Source organism: Cygnus atratus, chromosome 2, assembly GCF_013377495.2.
Source record: "Cygnus atratus isolate AKBS03 ecotype Queensland, Australia chromosome 2, CAtr_DNAZoo_HiC_assembly, whole genome shotgun sequence".
NCBI lineage: Eukaryota > Metazoa > Chordata > Aves > Anseriformes > Anatidae > Cygnus > Cygnus atratus.
In genome coordinates this window covers 83,921,027-83,940,829 of record NC_066363.1, presented here as the reverse complement: position 1 = coordinate 83,940,829, position 19,803 = coordinate 83,921,027, and the positions used below count along the sequence as shown (strand labels likewise).

The 19,803-nt window shown below is 38.3% G+C and overlaps 1 protein-coding gene across 2 annotated transcripts in view; it reads right to left on the bottom strand.

The window, feature by feature from the left end:
• CTNND2 (catenin delta 2) overlaps nucleotides 1–19,803 on the bottom strand; it is a 428,710-nt gene that overhangs the window by 310,810 nt on the left and 98,097 nt on the right. For both annotated transcript variants that reach the window (XM_050709047.1, XM_035552796.2), the window contains exons 3-4: nucleotides 1,366–1,400; nucleotides 772–888 (exon numbers count right to left, since the gene is read on the bottom strand). In XM_050709047.1, coding sequence (XP_050565004.1) covers nucleotides 772–888; nucleotides 1,366–1,400 — 152 coding nt within the window. The remainder of the gene's footprint in view (nucleotides 1–771; nucleotides 889–1,365; nucleotides 1,401–19,803) is intronic.

Here is a 19,803-nt window from a genome sequence, read left to right as displayed (position 1 = left end):
CAGAGGTGTTAGCCTGTTGGAAAACTGTCTCAGTGTATGCAACTTATGAGCACAAACATTTGTAGACATCTGCTCTACATAGATATTGGGTGGCATGTCCCTCACTCCTTTTTGCTACTGGTTAGCCTTAAATTGCTGATCCCAGCAAAAGATCTATCCACTCACTGCATGCTTCTGCAAACAGAAGAGCTGCTAAATGGCCAGTACACCAACCTTTAAGAAAAGGCTCCAGCTTTCTTGCTACGGCTGGCATTCTCTGCATCATCCTTAAGAAGTTCACCTAACTGCTTTCATCTGTTTACCAATTTGAAAATCATAGTGTTAAGGAGTACCAGCTACCTGATGGCTGAGTGTTTAAGAAGTGACATTAGAATTACTCACACCACCACACTACAATTCATTATATTATTTTTGCATGCTGAAACTATGCTGTTTGAAAGTTACTTTTGCAGTGGTGATGCTGAGGTCTTGTGTCATGACCTCATAGTGTAGTACAGCCATACTGCAATTACAAAATACATTCCTTAAAATATACTCCACAGGGATTTTGTCCACAAACTTCCAATAAAATTCTCTCCATTACAAACAAAACCAAAAATTAAATTGCAAATGCAGGGAGGCAACTTTTCTGCTCACAACTACATTGTCTTCCGCCAGCGTCAGAAAATAATCAAGAAAAACATTATAAGAAAATGTACCAATTTTTAGTTTTAAAGAATAAAATGCTCCAAATACTTCTGGGTTCTGAAAAGCACATTTTTAGCAACTTACTTTCACTGGCTGAATAGTCCTGTGGATCAAGGATCCCTGATTCCTGCAGTGACCTAATACAGGAGTCCACCAGCTCCAGACCAGTAGTGAGCTCATCTTCTATATCCTTCTGACCATCTGTAATAACATCAACACAAAAAAGTGAAAGAAAGGCAAAAGTTAAAACCAGTTACATGCGATCATGTACAGTTGCAGCTGATGAACGAATGGAGAACACACCAAGATTACATGTTTAGAGGAAGCTGGTTGTATTGATCCAGGAAAATTATGCCATCCTTTGAAAGTGTGGCCTTGGATTAATAAAAGCTAATTGAGAAAGCTCAGGTCTCGCCTTAAGAAAAAGCTAGAGGTGTTCAGCAATGCTCCCTCTTGAAAGACTGCGCTATTGTAGGTGTCCTTTTTGCCAACCCTAACAACCTTTGCCAAGTTTTGCCATTTTTTCGGTAGTTTTCACACACTAGCAATAAAAACAAAACAAACAAACAAAAAACCCACCCCTGCATAAATGCACATTGATTTCCCCTCTACCTTCTTTGGGAAGTATGACCACTCTGGTAGGAAATATATGTAGTACTCTAATGATAAGTACATTACCTTGTGTTTGCCAGTGAAACTGCTCTTCCGTTGAACTGTAAAGAAAGAAGAAGTGTTATTTTTTTATGAAATGATTCAGTAGCATGCCACCGATATTCAGCTCTAAATCTGTTCTGAAGAAACTGACTTAAGAATAAATAATGGATTTTATCCAGTACTATTTTATTTTTTTTTCTGGAATGACTCGCACAGCATTCATTCAGCAGGGCAGAAACATCTTCGTTTCTTAACTAAATAATTTAAAACATGCATGTGGAAATCACACTCTTGGTCTTAATATACAAATTACACTGTTTCAAAGTAATAATGTTAACATTTTGCACTTTTTTTGGATCCTATTTGTCTGATTTTTCTTTTTTGTAGAGAAAGCTACAAATTGTTTTCTCAAGTGAACAGTTACATGTGATTTCTAAATGAATTTATGTGCCTGATTCCCTGTTCTACTGACCATTATGTGCATTTCTATTATTCCAATGTGCAGCTAAGTTAATTCAATTGGTCTACACAGGAGAGTAAATTTAGATATGTTTGTGCTTCCACGTACAAGCACTTAAGCAATGGAACCTCTTAATTTTAAAAAAATGAGGATGCATACAAGAGGAAAGGTTAGGTAATTTTTTTTCTGTAGTAGATAAAATGAAGGATATATTCAATTAGGCAATGAGAACACTTTTCTCAAAGGCATGATCTGCTTATCCTTCACTATAGATCTTTCTCACATGCCAAATATACAAAAAAGTTTCAAGTTACTCAGCAATAATCATTCTTTTAGTAACAGTGAACTGACTATTATAATTATCATTAAAACTTATTCTATAGATTTTTACACGATTTTTATAGGGGAGAACAAAATCACCTGTTGCATCTATTGGAAAAAAAAAAGAAATTATTTTTAACTGTTCAAACTAAAAAAAAATATTTATTTACGATGTAGAGAACAAATGTTCTTTTTAATGAGCAAATGGATTTTAAATCTCAAATTGTTTTCCCTTTTCCCAGCGGATGCTGGATCTCTTATGAATATGTGAGTACAGCTCGTAGTATCCATTTTCTGTGAACAAGAATAATGCAAATGAAATAAAATGCTTCTTTTTGGAGCTCTTTTTTTTTACAGAAAAATAACCTAGGTTAATTATTAATCAAATTTGATAGTTACAAAAAAAAAAAGAAAGAAAAAAAAAGATAATTGCCTGCTTTACATATAAATAGTACTAAAAGCACGTTTTAATTTCCAGCTGGCATCAGAAGTGTTAATCCAACAAATTCAAATCTATAGATCATCATTAATTTCCAAATATCTACCATCTGTGGTTTATTTTGATGCACTGGAGAGGGAATTCATAGATTAAGAAGCTATCCTTTCGATGAGACACTCAGCTAAAATGCTTGCATTCAAGTTCATTGAAGTTAATAATATTGAAGATAAACACAGCCAGAGTCTTCAGGCAAATAATAATGGCAAAGCACTGAACTGGAAGAAATGACTTTAATTTAAATTACCTTTTCAAATGTAGCCTTGACTACATTTGGTGGTGACTTGGGACAGTGGCTCTTTTTGAAATATTAATTTTTCCAATTTGAAATTCTTTTTGCCCAATTTTCAAAATCATTGAACAACTGCAGCTTCAGCTGACACACTGGGACTTGAAAGCATTTTTCCTTTCTGGAATTAGGGCCATCCGTAATGAGCAATATGCTGTTTCCCACTATAAAGTCCCTATTCCAGGTGGTGATGGGTACCACCTCAGAAGACACCACAAAATTCAGTACCTCAGATGGCATTCTTGCTGGCAAAACAAACTACTCAACCTTGCTGGCAACAACATAGGGATGTAGAAGACTGCGTCATCTCATCCAAGTCAGTGAGAAAAGCAAATGAAGTCTGTGCATAAAGAATGAGCTATAATTTTCAGCAATTCCCTTTTTAAGCAGTAAATTCATATAAAATGTGGAAGTTTGTTATCGGCACAGTACAGATAGCATTAAATGAATCACTAGTGTCTGATCAGTAGTGATCGTTAATGTCACCAGTCTGATTTTCACAGAAACTTTTTAATGTATTCATCTTAGGAAAACTTAAATGAGAACATCCAAAAAAGGACTGCAACAAATTTTAACTGTATTTTGGCTCTTCCAGTTTTAGTCAGGTTCCTATTCACAGATACTGCAATGGTCTTTTAATAAATACTCTAACGTACAGAGTGAAGGTAACAGATTGACCAACAAACTTTTCATCCTGATGTTAACTTCGGATTCAGCATATTAAAAATTGATCTGCTCCCACAAGGATAGCAACATACTGTTATGAAAAGAGTGCTGCTTTCGCTAGTTAAATTTGTGCTCTTGAGCTTTTAAGCAGTCCCATTAGTTGCGTATTATGGGGCCTCTTCCTGGTTACAAACCAATGCCTCAGTCTTGCAGTCAAACACGTGGAAGGTTTACCTAGAAAAATCCTATTTGCACATTATATAGTTTAAATTTAGGTACCCTGGTATTTCTTTGCTTTTGGTTTGGTTTTGATCCTAACCTGTTTTTTTTTTTTTTTTTTCTTTAAACTGTTTCCTGCTTTTGGCCTGAAAAGAATTCCCGCCTGAAGCAACCAAGCGCGACTTGCAGGGAGTCTTTAGTCTGTCGCATGGGTGCGCCAAATCAGCTCCAGTGAGTAAAATCCCTTTTCTGTGCTTTTCTTTTAGGTATTTTTCCGCTATACAAGAGATCAGTGAGATCAGTGCCACTGACTGCATACTGACATCAAATACATGGAAACAAAACAGAACAAAAATAAGTATTCTCCCCTTAAGTATTTTTTTTTCCAGCACATTCAGCAAAATAAAGCTTTCTGCTTTATAGTTTTCCCAAAGGAAAGGTCATAAGTTCACTATTAACCACATTTCTGCACATTCCTGTCCCTCATTATATAAGTTTGTAAACTACCAGCTTGGACCAAGGAAGGCGAAAAACAAAGCACTTTATTGCAAAGTTGTGAACCAAACTTTTTTTGAGTTTGAGGACGGAGGAGGGATTTTTTAACCAGTAGTACATTCGCATAGTTTAAGACAACAATAGCATAAAACCCTAATGAGCTGAGAACTCAAGGAAGTATAATTATTACCGCCCTGACCTGTCCCAGAACTGCCAGCACCAGCAGAAAGCTCAGAGCAAGGTGAGCTACATGTGACCATCAAACATCTTACTCCACAATCTACAAGAGTCAAAAGCCGTTTTGGTGGCTTGCAAGTGAATGTGAGGTGACACTAAAATACCACTTTCCTGGACCATGCTCACATATTTATGTAAAAGTAACCCTGATGGGAGGCAAACCAGAGGTAGGGAATACTGTTGATCACTTTGGCAGAAGAAAAACCACCAAAGACATTCTCAGACAGCTTTGCCATGGGACCTGGGCCAACAACCAAGGATTTGCTTTCAATGCAGGTGCCAGGGAACAGCAAGGGTAAGCTGCTTCGTGAGGACTGGGAGCTGGGAGCCAAGGTGATGGCAAGGCAGTGACCTCCAGGAGATGGGGCAGAACCTTGAGCCAGTTAATCCATGTCAGGTTCAGGTACAGAGACAACGACCAGAGGCAGCTCTGGTACACACACACCTGTTAACATGGCACTTATGATGCAGGCTGTGGAAATTCACTTTCATTATCCCACCAAAACAGCTCAGTGCACATGCACATTAGGGTATGTGATTCAGTTATTCAAGTCACATGAAAGAACACTGTAGCAAAGGCATTTAAATCTTGGTAGGAAGGGATGTAGGTCTTCTTTAAAGTCACTCTTTCTGGCACATCTCTTAATTTATCATGGCACTTGCATACACGCATTCAGGGCAAACACCCACTGCTATATTCCTTTGACTATCCAAGAAATGTTTGTGTGCTTCTTTATGTGGTGAAGTCATTCAGTTTACAGTTGTCATTCAGTTTTTGAGAAAGTGCTACAGCTTATCTGCTATGCAAAATATTTCTTTTTATTGTTTTCTAGAACAATTCATGAAATTATATCTAACCCTACTATACAACAGCTATGAAAGGATTTTTACAAGGAGCTGTATCAGCACATGATCTTTTCAATTATTTCAGCAATGGAGCCACAAAACATAGCTGTATATAATTACAGGCAGATACTGTCTCACTGATTTTTAAATTGCTATTCTGGATGTTCTCATTTGTGGAAGGTGGAAGAAAAAAGATTCAGAGGCATTTCACAAGAGGGAAAGAAGTTGAGAAACACTAATATTCCATCTCAAGCAAAGGAGAAGCAGCTCTTAAATCAGCAATACATTTTATTGAATATTTTGCAGATAACCTAGTCTTTACCATCAACTGTCTGAAAAAAAAAGAAAAAAAAAAGAGAGACAAAAGAGGCAAGAGTAGATTTTACATCTTCACATGAAATAATCCCATGGAAAGGTACTAATCCCTCAATTACCATAAAAAAGGTCACCTCCCATATGCTATTTTTTTGGTTGCCCAGCATAAAATTATGTCAAAATTGCTAACTGCAACAGTCACCTCTATAGATGTGATGCAGTAACCTCTTTTTAAAACACACTCTATCCATAGCCAGCTATGGTATCAACTTGGCTATCAGATCAAGAAGTCATTTTGATGGTCCAGCAAACCTAATCCAATCCTCTACAGTGATTCTGAAAAACAAAACAAAACAAAACAAAACAAAAAAAACCACCTCTTGAACGTACCAGTATTTTAATGATCACTGCCCTTTTCTACCCTCTGAATTTCAAAGTGACTTTTAAAATTGTTATGGAGTTCTTCATAGCTTAAGATGCCAGAAAACAGTTCTGGTGGTTATTTTCTATCTGTATTAGAAAGACATTGCTACAAATTCCTACAGGGAAAGGGAATTGTCTATTTCCTTTTTCAGACAATTTTTTGTTATTCCCTAGGTTTTACAAAATCAATAGCAGAACTTTGTGGCTCTGCTATGAGTGTTTTGTACTTCTTTTCAATGATGAAGTGAAATATTCATAGCCAATTTCCAATAGACTCAAAGACAAATTTCCAGTAAGGTCCCAAGATCGATGCTTTCTTCTGCATTTAACACTTGCAGAAGTGTGCAGACATGCTTTCATTTAAGAGTGTTTTTTTAACTGCTCCAGTCCTGTTTATACCCACTTTTCCTATACTGATTATGCTTAAAAATAAACGTGCTATTTCTTCTTACTTAAGTGGGATTTAACGTTCAATGTGCTGCATTTATAAGAGCACTATTTAACTACAGAGCATGCACTGAAAGCCAGGAGAAGCACTTTTGCTTTCCTCCCAGGGTGCTGCTGACGTAGTTGCAAAGCAGGCAGCAAGGCTGCTATTGAATGGAGAGAGCATAATATAGACCATTTCCCTGTAGTTTTTACCCTCACTCCTGAAATGGTCAATAAGAGTATCAATTATAATATATTTTTGGACCTCTAAGTTGCTGGAATCATTTATCATATACCAAAACACACCTCGAAAACATTTACTGCAGTTTTGATTGAACGTGGCCACCTAGAAACAAAACGCTATTTAGCTTGCCAAACCATCTATCTTCCTTTTGTTTCAGTTTTGCAGTTACTTGTGTGACAGCGAAGACAGATTTTTTTCACAGAAGAAGCCTGTGAAGCTCTGCTATTGAAAGGGGAAGAATTCAGAGGACAATATATGTGAATACTTGTTATATTTTACTTAATTTTAAACTTGGAAGCAATGACAGCATTATGGAAAAAAGTATTATATGATTATCCTATTCTTTTTCTTCCCTACATGTCTGTTTATGGCCTGTATGGGATATAAGGTACTGGGCTAGGTGAATCCTAATTCTGAATCAATAAAACCATTCTCATGTTCTTATTTAGAGAAACTAAAATCAAATCAAATTACTTGTGTAATTTCCCTTCATTAATTAATTAAGAAAAAGGATGATGGTTTACAAGTAGTAGGAATTGGCTTAAGGCTGTATTTCTGCTAAGATAATAATGTTAGTTCTTCCTGTTTACTTCAATGGCTATCTTTATTTAAGAAAGGAGCTCACTCTCAAAACTGCACTACCTGAACAGGAGAACATTAAAAATTTATCGTGCCTCCACAAAGTATCAGTTTGGATAGTGGTATACTATTGTATTTGTTCAGCCCTAGTGATGGTATTTGGATCTGATCCAAACGAGCATCTAAATCACAGAATCATAGAATAGCTGGAGTTGGAAGGGACCCACAAGGATCATGGAGTCCAACTCCTGACTCCACACAGCACCACACAAAAATCAAACCCTATGTCTGAGAGCATTGCCCAAACGCTTCCTGAACTCCGTCAGGCTCAGTGCCATGACCACTGCCCTGGGGAGCCTGTCCCAGTGCCCGACCACCCTATGGGTGCAGAAGCTTTCCTAATCCCCAGCCTGACCCTCCCCTGTCCCAGCTCCATGCTGTTCCCTCGGGTCCTGTCGCTGTCCCCAGAGAGCAGAGCTCAGCGCCTGCCCCTCCGCTTCCCTGGTGAGGGAGCTGCAGGCCCCCATGAGGCCTCCCCTCAGCCTGCTCTGCTCTGGGCTGAACAAGCCAAGGGACCTCAGCTGCTCCTCAGACATCTTGCCCTCTAAACACTTCACCATCTTTTTAGCCCTGCTTTGGACACTCTCTAACAGTTTTATGTCTTTCCTACACTGTCGCACCCCAAACTGTACACAGTGCTCGAGGCAAGGCCACACCAGTGCACAGCAGAGCAGGACAATCCCTTCCCTTGACCAGCTAGCCATGCTGTGCCTGATGCACCCCTCCAACCCGATGCACCCTCCCCACCCTGCAGCCAGGATACAGTTGGCCCTCCTGGCTGCCAGGGCACACTGCTGGCTCATATTCAACTTGCTACCAACCCAAACCTCCAGGTCCCTTTCTACAGGGCTGTCCTTCAGCCTCTTGTCCCCATTCTGTATGTATAGCCAGGGTTGTCCCTTCCCAGGTGCAGAATCCAGCACTTGCTCTTCTTAAACTTCATGTTGCTGGTGATTGCCCAGCCTTCTAATTTGTCAAGATCTCTCTGCAAGGTCTCTCCACCCCTGAGAGAGTCAACAGTTCCTCCTGGAGTAGTATTAGGAAGTGTTTGAGAAATAAATCAGAAGCTGCAAATTACAGAAATGCAATTGTGGATAGGTAGAATGACCTCCACCTTGAGGCAAGTGAACAACCTGAAAGAAGAAATTAGGTCTGGTTCCTTCTTTCCCTCCTCCCTCTTACCCAGTCATTTGGGTATCAGAGCACTCAAGCACAATGTGATAGAACTAGATATAATTTTGTTTTATTAACCTGTGAGAATTCAAGCCAATACCTCATTTGTGTGCAATCATCAGGCTATTCCCTATCTTTCCTATGAAACCTCAATCCTATATGCAAAATAATACTTTATTTAAGGAACTCATTATAAAAGATGCCACCATAGCTACCCTTTCTTTGCACCAACGTTTGAAAAATGTCTTCAGAAAAAGGGTGCAAGACAGTAACACAAAGCTCCTATTCTCATCAGACAAACTGCACAAAAACACCCCTTTCTACACAAGGCTTAATCCTTAACATGCAGATTGAGCCAAGAGCCTCATGCTGACTATTGCTTTAAGTAAATTATTTTAAGCATGACTACACTTTTTTATGACTATTTCAACCACATTATTTGTTTTGTATTGTCTTTGATAGCTAATAAGAAAGTGGTTTTCTCTGTTTCTTGAGGGGTGATTCATTTCAAGCTCAGCACTTCCTCAGGGAAATGCTGCAGACAGAAGCCAGACGGCCTCTACCTTGAAGAAAGCACGTTCCATGCAGAACACTCCCAACAAACAAATAGCCTGTCACTTTGTGAAATCACACACCACAGCCCTTCCCAGTTCCTCTCCCTACAGCCTCTTCACATTAGCTTCCAAGAAACCTACCCCTTTGCTTCCTCCTCTTCCCATTTAAACAACCCTCTCTTTCCCTTTCCATTCCTTCTCCCCTCCTACAGAAGAAAACACAGAGGCAGGATGTTTCTTCTTTTTGCTTGGCTGGTTATTTTGCTGTTCTCTTTCCCACAGCTTATGCCTGTTATCGGCTCCTTGGGCCAGGAGCAAACTCCTTCTGTGCCAAAATACAAGCTGGAAGTCCCCTGTAACTAACAAAAAATATTCTTAATACACAGTCTGAATTTTGAGGTTGAACAGATTGCATGGTAGCAATCTCCACCTTATATGTTGTCTTTTATTTCTGTATTCTCCACCAGTTGTGTGGACATTGCCATGAAACAAAAGAAGGTTCTGCAGGAAAGATTTTGTTGATCATTTTTAAGGGAAGATAAACTAAACTACTTGCTGTGTTCATTAAAAAGGCAGGTTGACTTGACATGTTAAACAAATTATTTTTTGTTGAGCTAAAGGAGGGATAATTATAGATTAATTAAAGTCTGAATGACCTTTGGACATCACTTGGTCCAGCCCACACTTAATGCTGGGCTCACTTAGAAGTTAGCTGCTAATGGCCTTATGCTCGACAGAATGCTTTAACAACGCACTGGGGAGGTTGCTTGAGTATTCTGCTGTTCAGGTTTTTTAGTTAATTCTCACATTTTAAAAGAGAAAATCAAAACTGATAAAAGGTCAACTCAGAAGAGTTTGATGAGCTTAGATGAGGCTGAAATCTGAGAAGGGAACACAACGGGTTTTAATAAATGCGGCAAGGCAAAGTGACAGGAGAACAATCAGAGGAAGCATACAGGTGGCACAGGAACAAAGAGGCTCAATCTTCTCATTGAAATTTTAGCAGGGAACTTTAAAAAGGTACTAAAATATTATGGAAGCAGCTATCTGATTTGAGGTAAGGGGGCAAAACCTCACCTGTTCTTATAATGTTCTTTGATAAATCTGTCAGAAAGAACTGATGTTAGTTTCAACTTCATGGAGCTGGACTACATCCCAGGATGGTCCCTGTAGTGGTCCACATCTTGCCCTCCTTCAAATAATCTCAGCCTGTGATCCTGGAAGCTGGATGATTGTTACATGACTTAGCACACACACAACTGCCTAAGTTAATACCTCAGACCACCAGAAACACTGAGCAATGGAGAAACTTGGTCATTTGAGAAGCAGGCAGTACCAAGAACCACATATGCAAGGAATGATGGGTCTTAAATTTACATTTCAGTGGATGAATGTAAAGGCAGCAGAAAACTACTTTCTAACCTCAGCTGTTGGATGGATGTAAAGGTAATTCAACTTATTAGGTGGATGTTAAGCAGCTGAATCAACCCATGAACAATTGATATTGATTTATGAATTCAACTATGGGAGTGAAAATTCTTGTTTGTAAACTGTCTGCTGGTATACAGAGCTGACAAATTATCTAAAATGGCACATGGTAATAATAGCTATTTAGCAATATGGATAACCTTCAATCACACATTCATTACTGAAAATTACTAAAATTATATTAATGCAAGCTGACAAAAAGTAAATGGAAGCTTTAGACAGATCTGTAGTTTTGCCTGATAAAAATACAGTCTCTTTATCTGAGCTTTTTTCCCTGCTAAGGCTCACAGGGGGAAAGAAGAATGTTTCCTAAGAAAATAATATTCAGTTATTCATTGTCTACCAGTGACTAAAGAAATAAAACAGAGGTGACACTACTCATAAGTCAGACATTTGGTAAAGACAGATGTAAGAAACACATAGTATTATTTTATTTAAGTATGTATACATTAAAGAGAATATTCCTAAAGGGTAAAAGGGTGTTATTGTAGCAGCTTGAAGAAATGATCTTCCAGAGATCATACTAGTAATACTGAGAACAAGCATATTTTGCATTGGCTTTGTTCCTAGCAGAATATTACAATATAAAATGTTGTTAAATAGTCACTTGACAAGAGCAATTCTTTGCCATTTTTTTTTGTTTTGTTAACAAAAGGATGAAACCACCTTTCTACTTAAACATATTCTAGATCCAGAACATGAAATTTCACTGTAAGGTTCACTATCAAATCTTTTCATCCTGGTCTACGTACATAATCTACACATTTCAATACTGAGTTAAAACTTTGCAAGAGAACTTCATTGATGTGATTTCCTGCTGCTGTGCTCACTGACTTGCAGTTTAAGGTCTGCCAGACAGGTACACCATGAAGGGCTGCACTAGTAACAACGAGATTAAAAATCCGATCAAATCAAAAGCCAAACATTCAGTTGATCTCTGAAGTTCTGTTAATCACTTCTTTCCTCCATCTGGCTTTCTTATAATGCTCAGTGCCTTCATAGCAAAACAAGTACCAAACTTCTTGTCTGCATCTCTAACCATGCAGCTGATTTTGTTGCAGCTTAATGGCTGGCAGATTTGTTTTCCTAAGACTCCTAACTTTCTCTCTCTTCCTTCTTCCACTTTGGGAAATCATTCATGAAAAACAAAAGCATACCCCTGGATTTCCATATTATTGTTCCTTTAAGCTGCCAAAAAGACCATCTTTCTCACCACAAACACCTGGAAGTGTGAAATTCACAGAACACTTTGATTTTGATCTTTTATTATTTTTTCTTATGTAAATGGGACCAACTGCGAAAGTTATTTGTTACCTAATTACCACAAACTTTCCTAATGCAAATCTGGCTCTAATGCCATTAGGTCTGGTAACCATTAGGTTACTAGACAGGTAACAAAAAGAATATTACAGGTTCTCATGTTGAGTTCCCCCCAAAATCCAGGAGGCTTAGCTATCACTAAGCCACTTTAATCACTTGTAAAAATTTAAGAGACCAGTTATTCTATCGCATCTAATAGCACTGAGGTCATATCTCAGAAGCTCTCAATAGCAGAATTTAACTGCTGAGATGGCTTGTTTGATAAAACCAAATTCTACCTATCTGCATCTTGAAAGCATCTGAAATTAGAAAAGTGGTAACACTTAGAAGTGTTAAGACAGGGCACTGATCTTCATTCTGCTCAAGGGGCCACTTAGCACTTTCTGGAAAGTCTGTATAATTATGCAGCAAAATGTTTAACGCTAGTAGGTTAAATAAAAGCACTAATTTTCTCTGCTGACTCTGCTGAAAAAGCAGACAAGGGAAATGAAACACAGATCTCAAGTAACTAGCTGAGCTTTACATTGGCAGATACAGAATCACACTCAATTTTTAAAAGCCCTTTGTTTTGGTGAAGTGATTCCTGGATAACAGTAAAATTAATCTCTTGGCCACCTAGGCAAATCTCTCTTTAGGATTTCTTAACATCACTTGTTCAAAACAACCCATTAAAAAAACACTTTTTTCCCCATGGCTGGCAGATGCAGAGTCCAAGTAAAGTTTCAAAGTTTCATACAGCTCATGCCACTAAGCAATCCTTATGCCCACCCACATGTTCTATCATCAAAAATATACATACATGAAATAGAAGTAACCAGCTTTGCATTTATCCTTCTTTTTTCTAGTTACCCAAAATGAAGCTTTGGTATTTCTCTACTGTGCTATCCAAGCATTTTGCTAACTATGCAAATCCTTTCCCTTTAAATATCTTAATCTAGCTTTAAAAGCTGCTCATAAAATTTAGAAGTATTTATTTTTCTACTTGTTCAGTCAGTGCATCTCAGAAATAGTCCAATCAAATGCCGAATCTGCTTCCACAGGCAAAACGGAGCTCATATGAAAAAAAAAAAAAAAGAGATTATTTTTTTTTCCCCTGAATAAGAAACACAGAAAATCTTTCCTGGACTTGACAAAATTAATATCTCACAGTACAGAAGTGCTAAAGCTAATAGTTGAAAACAACTAAGAAAGCAATGTGTTTTGTAGCCCTTTTGAGGAAGCACAGTCTTTGAAAGTTGGCATAATGACAGTCAGTGTTGAAAGCTGAGACAGACTTTTACTCCCAATCATTTCATTCAATGTCCTGCTAACTTGCACTGGTTAGGAGGTATGGCCATTCTTCAACTGTTAAAAATTGTGTCCACATCTTAATGTGTTTGCATTTCAAAGCCTATAATGCGTACAAAAAGGCTTATAAATAAAACACCCACCAATGAAAAACAACGTTCAGAATTTCTAGTGGTCAAACAAATTAAAGAAATTAAAAATACAATAAAATAAACCTAGTACAACCCCAAAATGACTGCAACCAGAACAATTTGGCACTTAAGATGGGACTGGAAAAAAAGTCAATTAGATAGAGCCAAAAAATGTCTGGCCTCTTCAACAGTGTTCTACAGAAGCATCTTGGTAAGGGGAGTTCAAAGAACACGGTATACTCTACATGCCATGATCAACTATATAATCTACATGTTTTAAACAGACATTACAAGGCATTGTGCCTATTTAAGACAAGGGAAAAGAAAACAACCACAACCCAAGCCTAGGCTGACTATTAAAGTTTAATAATTTGCTAATAATTAGAACTGTAATGGCCATGAGGAAAACAAATACATGCATATTAAGGCTTCACACAGCTCATAAGATGGTCAATTTTTAGGAGAGTAAAAAAAGGAAATACAGATCTAATATATTTGGAATTCTACCAGGCATTTAACCCATTATCTGATGACATTGCTGAATTAATAGCTTAAAAATAAAGTGGGAATCATCACAAGATGTGAACAGAAGGCATCAAAATGGACAGATGAGACAACCAGTAATGTTAAGGTGAAGTTGAGCATCAGGGAAATGACACAGAATTACTCAAATATCAGTCTTGGGCTTGATCTTGGAATAAACTTTTCTCCAGGAGTGTTTAAGGCAAACTCATCCAGTTTGAAGATGATGCAAGATCAGAACATGAAATGTACTAAACCAGTCTTCTGATAGCACATAAGACTGGACTTACTGTTTCTCAGGTTAATTACAGATGAGTTTAAGCCTCCTCTTACTATGACTTAGACTTAATTTTATCAGCAACTAAGACTGAAAATTGTCTTCCTTTTTCTTGGACAAATACATTTTTGTTTGTTTGTTTGTTTTAATAATGAAATGGATTTTGAACAGGTTGTTGAAAAAAATTACAGGAATTCTGAAAATATTTTATGGTCATCTACAAAATGCAACTTACCATAGCAATACAACTTCTATTACTAACAAGTCTTTAGTAAACTACTCCAAAATGTACTGTCAATAATGCAGACAGAATAATGCAGACAGACAAATGGAAAGACAAAGAGGAGACAAAGGTTTACTGTAATTACTACTACATGCATAAAAGAATAAGTCAAAACTTTATTTTGTCCAGTATTTTCATTAATTTTTCATTCAGCATGGAAACATTGCCTGTAATTCAAAAGATAGAAAGCATAAGACAACTGAGAAAGAATATCCACAAAGTTATGTTTCAAGCATAGCCATTTGTTTCCATAAGCACCACAGTACATGTATGTGTTCCATCTGCACATTACAGCATATTTTCATCTTCCAAGATGACAAATACTAGTTAGTTTTAATTCCACATTCCAGGCTTCAAGGAAAAGAAATGCCTCTAGTCTCTATCATCGGGAGGAGCTCTTCACTTACACATATGTATGTGAACATATATGTATATGTATACATGTATAGATGTATACATAGAGGTGGCATTGACCCATATAGAATCTTATCTGTGTCCGAGTCTTTACATTAAATCTAGCACTTCATATATTTAAGTCTGAAACAAAATTTAGTCATTAAAAAAAAATCTGAATGATTTCCTAACACTTATTTACCAAAGGTAACCTTTTATTTATCACGATGTTTATATCTTGCAGCTCTTTATAAAGACTTGTACTAAAACAAATGCTAGTAGACAAATGGCATGTGAAGTTCAGATGATGCACACTAATAGATGATTAAAATTTTCAGTCCTCTTTTTTTCTTAAGTCATCGTTTCACTGAGAGTTTAAATTCAAAAACTTGTTTTTCTGCAGCACTCTCAGCCCCAAACATCCTTAGTGTTTCTGTATTACAATAAAATGTCTCCTTAAAACTCATGTGCACTACAGAGTCTGCTTTGCAACAGCAGAAGCACTTTGAAGAATTAGTTTATAATTAAAAAAAATATAACCTGCACGGGAATATAGGTAACGCTGCATCACAGACTGACGCTATGTGTCAGATAGCTCCCAGGCAGCTGCAGAGTGCAGATTTGGGGACGCTGTAACAAGAAATGACCTCCATGTGACTGCCAGCAACCTCACATGCCTTTTAACAGGGCAAATTGGCCCCAGCGCAGGGGGATCCAGAAACCCCCAAGCACACAGACGGGCACATTGTCAGTACTGGGAGAGAAGGATGAAGCTTGCCCTTCTTATCTTCCCATTAAATCTACATGAGGAATTTTTTCCCAAAGCAGATGGCATTTGTAAAGGTGGTGGCTTGACTGCCTATTTGTTCCTGTCCTCTGCTACCCAAAAAATAAAGTCTTCTGATAGAACTGCAAGTTTGCTGGTGACTGCAAGTATACTAGAAGCAGCATCTTTCTGGAAACCTTTAGCATGAAGGCTTTTTTAAAAAACAATCTGTTTTGCTTTGCTTTTTAGAACAATTATCTCCTCTTCCCATTATCTGCCTTTTTTTTTCTGTTTTTGAAAAAGCATTAATGGAACTTGAAAAAAAAAAAAAGAAAAAAAAAAAACAAGCATCCTGGAATCGCAAACAATATTTATCCAGTGAATAAACATATTTATCTTCAACTATTCATGTGCTCTTTCATTTCTTCCTAAGCAGTTCAGATTTTACCCAACTCAGTAGGACCTGACGAAGGCAAGAGGCAAACTGAAACACAGGCAGTTCTGTCTGAACACCAGGAAGCACTTCTTTGCTGTGCGGGTGACAGAGGACTGGCACAGGTTGCCCAGAGAGGTTGTGGAGTCTCCCTCCTTCAAAAACTGCCTGGACACGGTCCTGGTCAAGGGACTCTGGGTGACCCTGCTTGGGCAGGGGGTTTGGACCAGACAACCTCCAGAGACCCCTTCGAACCTCAGCTGTTCTGTGGCTCTGTGAAGGTAGATTACTGTGTAAGTATGGTGGCACTTACGATGTTAAAACTGGTGATTTCTTAAGAGACTTGGTTCCAAACATATGAAGCAGGTATGTTTTGAGTATGTCAATACATACACTAGACACATACATTTCACTTCTGTAGACTTAGACCCAATGCAACCTGCAGAAAGCAGCTGTCTTGGCTGGCTTGTACAGTGTTCTCAGCATTACCACTTCTGTCCTGCTAAGCAGGACACTTCTGTGTCTACATTATGTGTGAGACACCTGGCTGCATTTATAATCCAGTCTGAAGCTTCAAGGTGGCACTTAGGAAAAAGAGAAGGGAAATGTAACCCTTATTTTTTTACTTCTAAACTGTGAAAATATAATCTGGAATCACAGGAACAGAAGAAGAAGAATCCAAACCATCTTCTCAGCGTTGAACTGCATTTTCAGTGAAGTATTTCAAACAAAAGGATTGTTTCAATTTCCTCTTGAGCAGAGGGCAACAAGACGTATGTGGCATCCTCTGAAAAGCAACTGAAACTCAGCAACAAGGCTACCTTCACTGCAATTCACTCTTTAGAGCTCTGACACAAGGCATGCATGTGACAGACAGGGCAACCTTTCTCACGGCTGCAGAAGAATAACCTGCCAGGAACAAACAGGGCATTATCTGAAGTGTCTGAAAACAGATGGACTTCTTCCCCTTTTCTCTTCATGCCCCAAGCTTATATTAGAGAAAAGAATAACCTAATGTTTTGGTTATAAAAAGGAAATAGAAATCATTCCTTCTCAGTCTATTCAGTTGCTATAAGGCATTTGACATAGTTGTTGTGTGTGGCAAATTCAACTTCTTGGGGGCTGCTGACTCCGTAGTTTTCACTTTTTTCCACAAGGCTCAAGCTTATCTGTTTACACAAATGAGTTCAAAACATCTGCCCCAATGTTTTATGAAAGCATCATCCACTTGAAAATGAGTCTGTAGAAAGCCATGCCCCACCATGATGTGGATTGCACCTGCCCTGAATTCACACTTCTTTAAGTAACTGTATCAGAACAAAAGCAAAATCATACATTATGCAAACATCTTTCCAAAGAAAGATTTTTTTTTGCAGCATACACTGTTACTTGTCATCTAACCAGCTTTGTCTTACGTGGGAAAAAGAGTCACTACTTATCAGAAGGAATTAATTATGACATGGCTTTATTGGGTGGCCTTGCTGACAGCATTTTGTAGATATACATGGAAGTGTGTGACTAATTTGGGTTTATACATATGCTGACTGTACCGAGAAGTAAGTTTGAATCAAAGGACAAGATCCAGAAGAACTGTTTTGATGCTCTGATAATGATGTGCATCTGGGGAACATGAGGCTCTAACAAGCCACCATCAGCAAAACGGAGAGGTCTCTGGTGCCCACCAGCGACCCAGCAGAAAGAGTCATAGCTTCTTGTGGCAGCATTCAGTCACAGCTCACAGAAGAGAGCTGGGACAGAGCTGCAAGAGCTGGCTGCTCCCTCTGCAAAGGGTGAGCACCGCACAGGCCGTGCCTGTACCAGCCGGCCCCAGAGCTGTGTGGGCAGGGCAGGCAGGGCAGGGCGCTCAGTCAGCTCCTGACAGCCACCTGGAGCAGCAGGACACAGGGACAGAGAGAGGTGACAGCATAGTCCACATTCCACCCATGGGACAAGACCTAGAAACTATCTACAAGATGGGTCAATGCAGGAGACAAGGCCGGACTGAGGTGAAACAGGCCCCCCTACAACACAGGACTGGCAGTGCTTGACATGCAGAAGCAGGGTAATCAGACACCACCACGTGTCCAGAAAGAAGAAAGACATCTCAAGCTTCTTTGACAGTGGCTTTTTCACTGTTGGGTTACTTCCACTTTAGCCTTCAGGAGTACCTGATAATCTGTATTCAAACTGCAAGACACGATACTATTGGAAATGCACCTAATTCAGTCCATTTCCATCTCCTTCCCATTCAGTGACAAACTGAATGTAGGTAAAATGCTCTTGATTACAGTGTTGAATAATATTGCCTGCCTTACCAGCTGGAACTCCTCTCTACTTCTCGAGCAAATAATCCAGCATACCTTGCCGATCCCATTCACACCACATCTACAAGCAGCTGGACTACCTGACAGACATACATTTTGGCAATAAAAGGCATGGGCTATCAAACCTAAAATAAAACTATTTTCCCTAGGACTTCATCAAAACTATGCAGCAACTTCTCCACACATTTACAGCAGGAAAAACATTTCAATAATTCTGTGAGATCATAATACAGCCCAATCAGTAGCCAAGAGGGTGGTGTGGTTTTTCTTGTTTGTTTTGTTTTTGTTTTTAATTTCTGAAGTTACCATCACTCCACACTTCACAGAGTGAATCATATTCAAAATTAATTTAACCTTTTAAATATTCTTGTCATAAACTTTTTTTTTTCTATTCATCTGACTTTCAGGTCTAAATTCTACTCTACCATTTCATCAATTTACAACTTTAAGGTTGTGAGTAATTCTTTGATTTTTTATACAAGTGGATTAACGGATCCACAGCTGCCAGTACAATTATCACCAAGACTTCTGTAGCTTGAACCAAACTATAAAAACATTTAACTATAGCCTACTTAAATGAATAACCAATGAATTAATATTCTTGACAAAAATAGCACATCACCAGGAAGACAGCTATTTAGTGGGCTTTATCATCCATTAAGTATGAAGTCTGGAATCATGAACTATTACAAATAGATATATGTAGAATACATATTAAGCATTGCAGCAGTAATTTCAAGATGTTACTATTTCCTAAACTTTCTCCAGAGAAATGCACATAATAATAATGAACAGAATTAGCTCCATACTTCACTTAAGAATCAAATTCAGATACTAGTAAATTGAGGAGAGGTTATGTGTATGAAGTTGAAGGGGCATATACTGAAAACCAGGAACAAATACTGAAGATTATTTCCTTGTCAGTGAGACAGATTCAAAACTAATAAATTTGGTGCTCAAAATGAAGACACAGTGAGGCCTTGCACCTGAAAATCCTACCTTAATGCATATGTTCATAACTATTCTTTCCTAACCTTCCAAGTCCAGTATCCTTTAGATCCAAATTGCTGCTCTGGACCCCTCATCAGACTATAAGAAATTAAGAAGTGTTCTTCAGCTCTTTGTGTGCAGCACATGGTGCCATAACACCTATCCACTCTCTTCATCAACTCATGTGAAAGGTGCCTAGATGAAAATATCACATGGATTAGTATTGGTCTGGAGGTGAGCTTTTTGACCATGATAATTTCATTATGTAGATGACAGGACAGAATGTAACTTCAGCAAGTTTACAGATGATACAAAATTCTGAGGAGTGGTTGAAAGACCAGGTGGCTGTGCTGCTGTTCAGAGGGACTTCAACAGACTGATGAAACAGCCTGGCAAATAAAATACCTCCTGAAGTTCAACAAAGGGGAATGACGCATCCTGC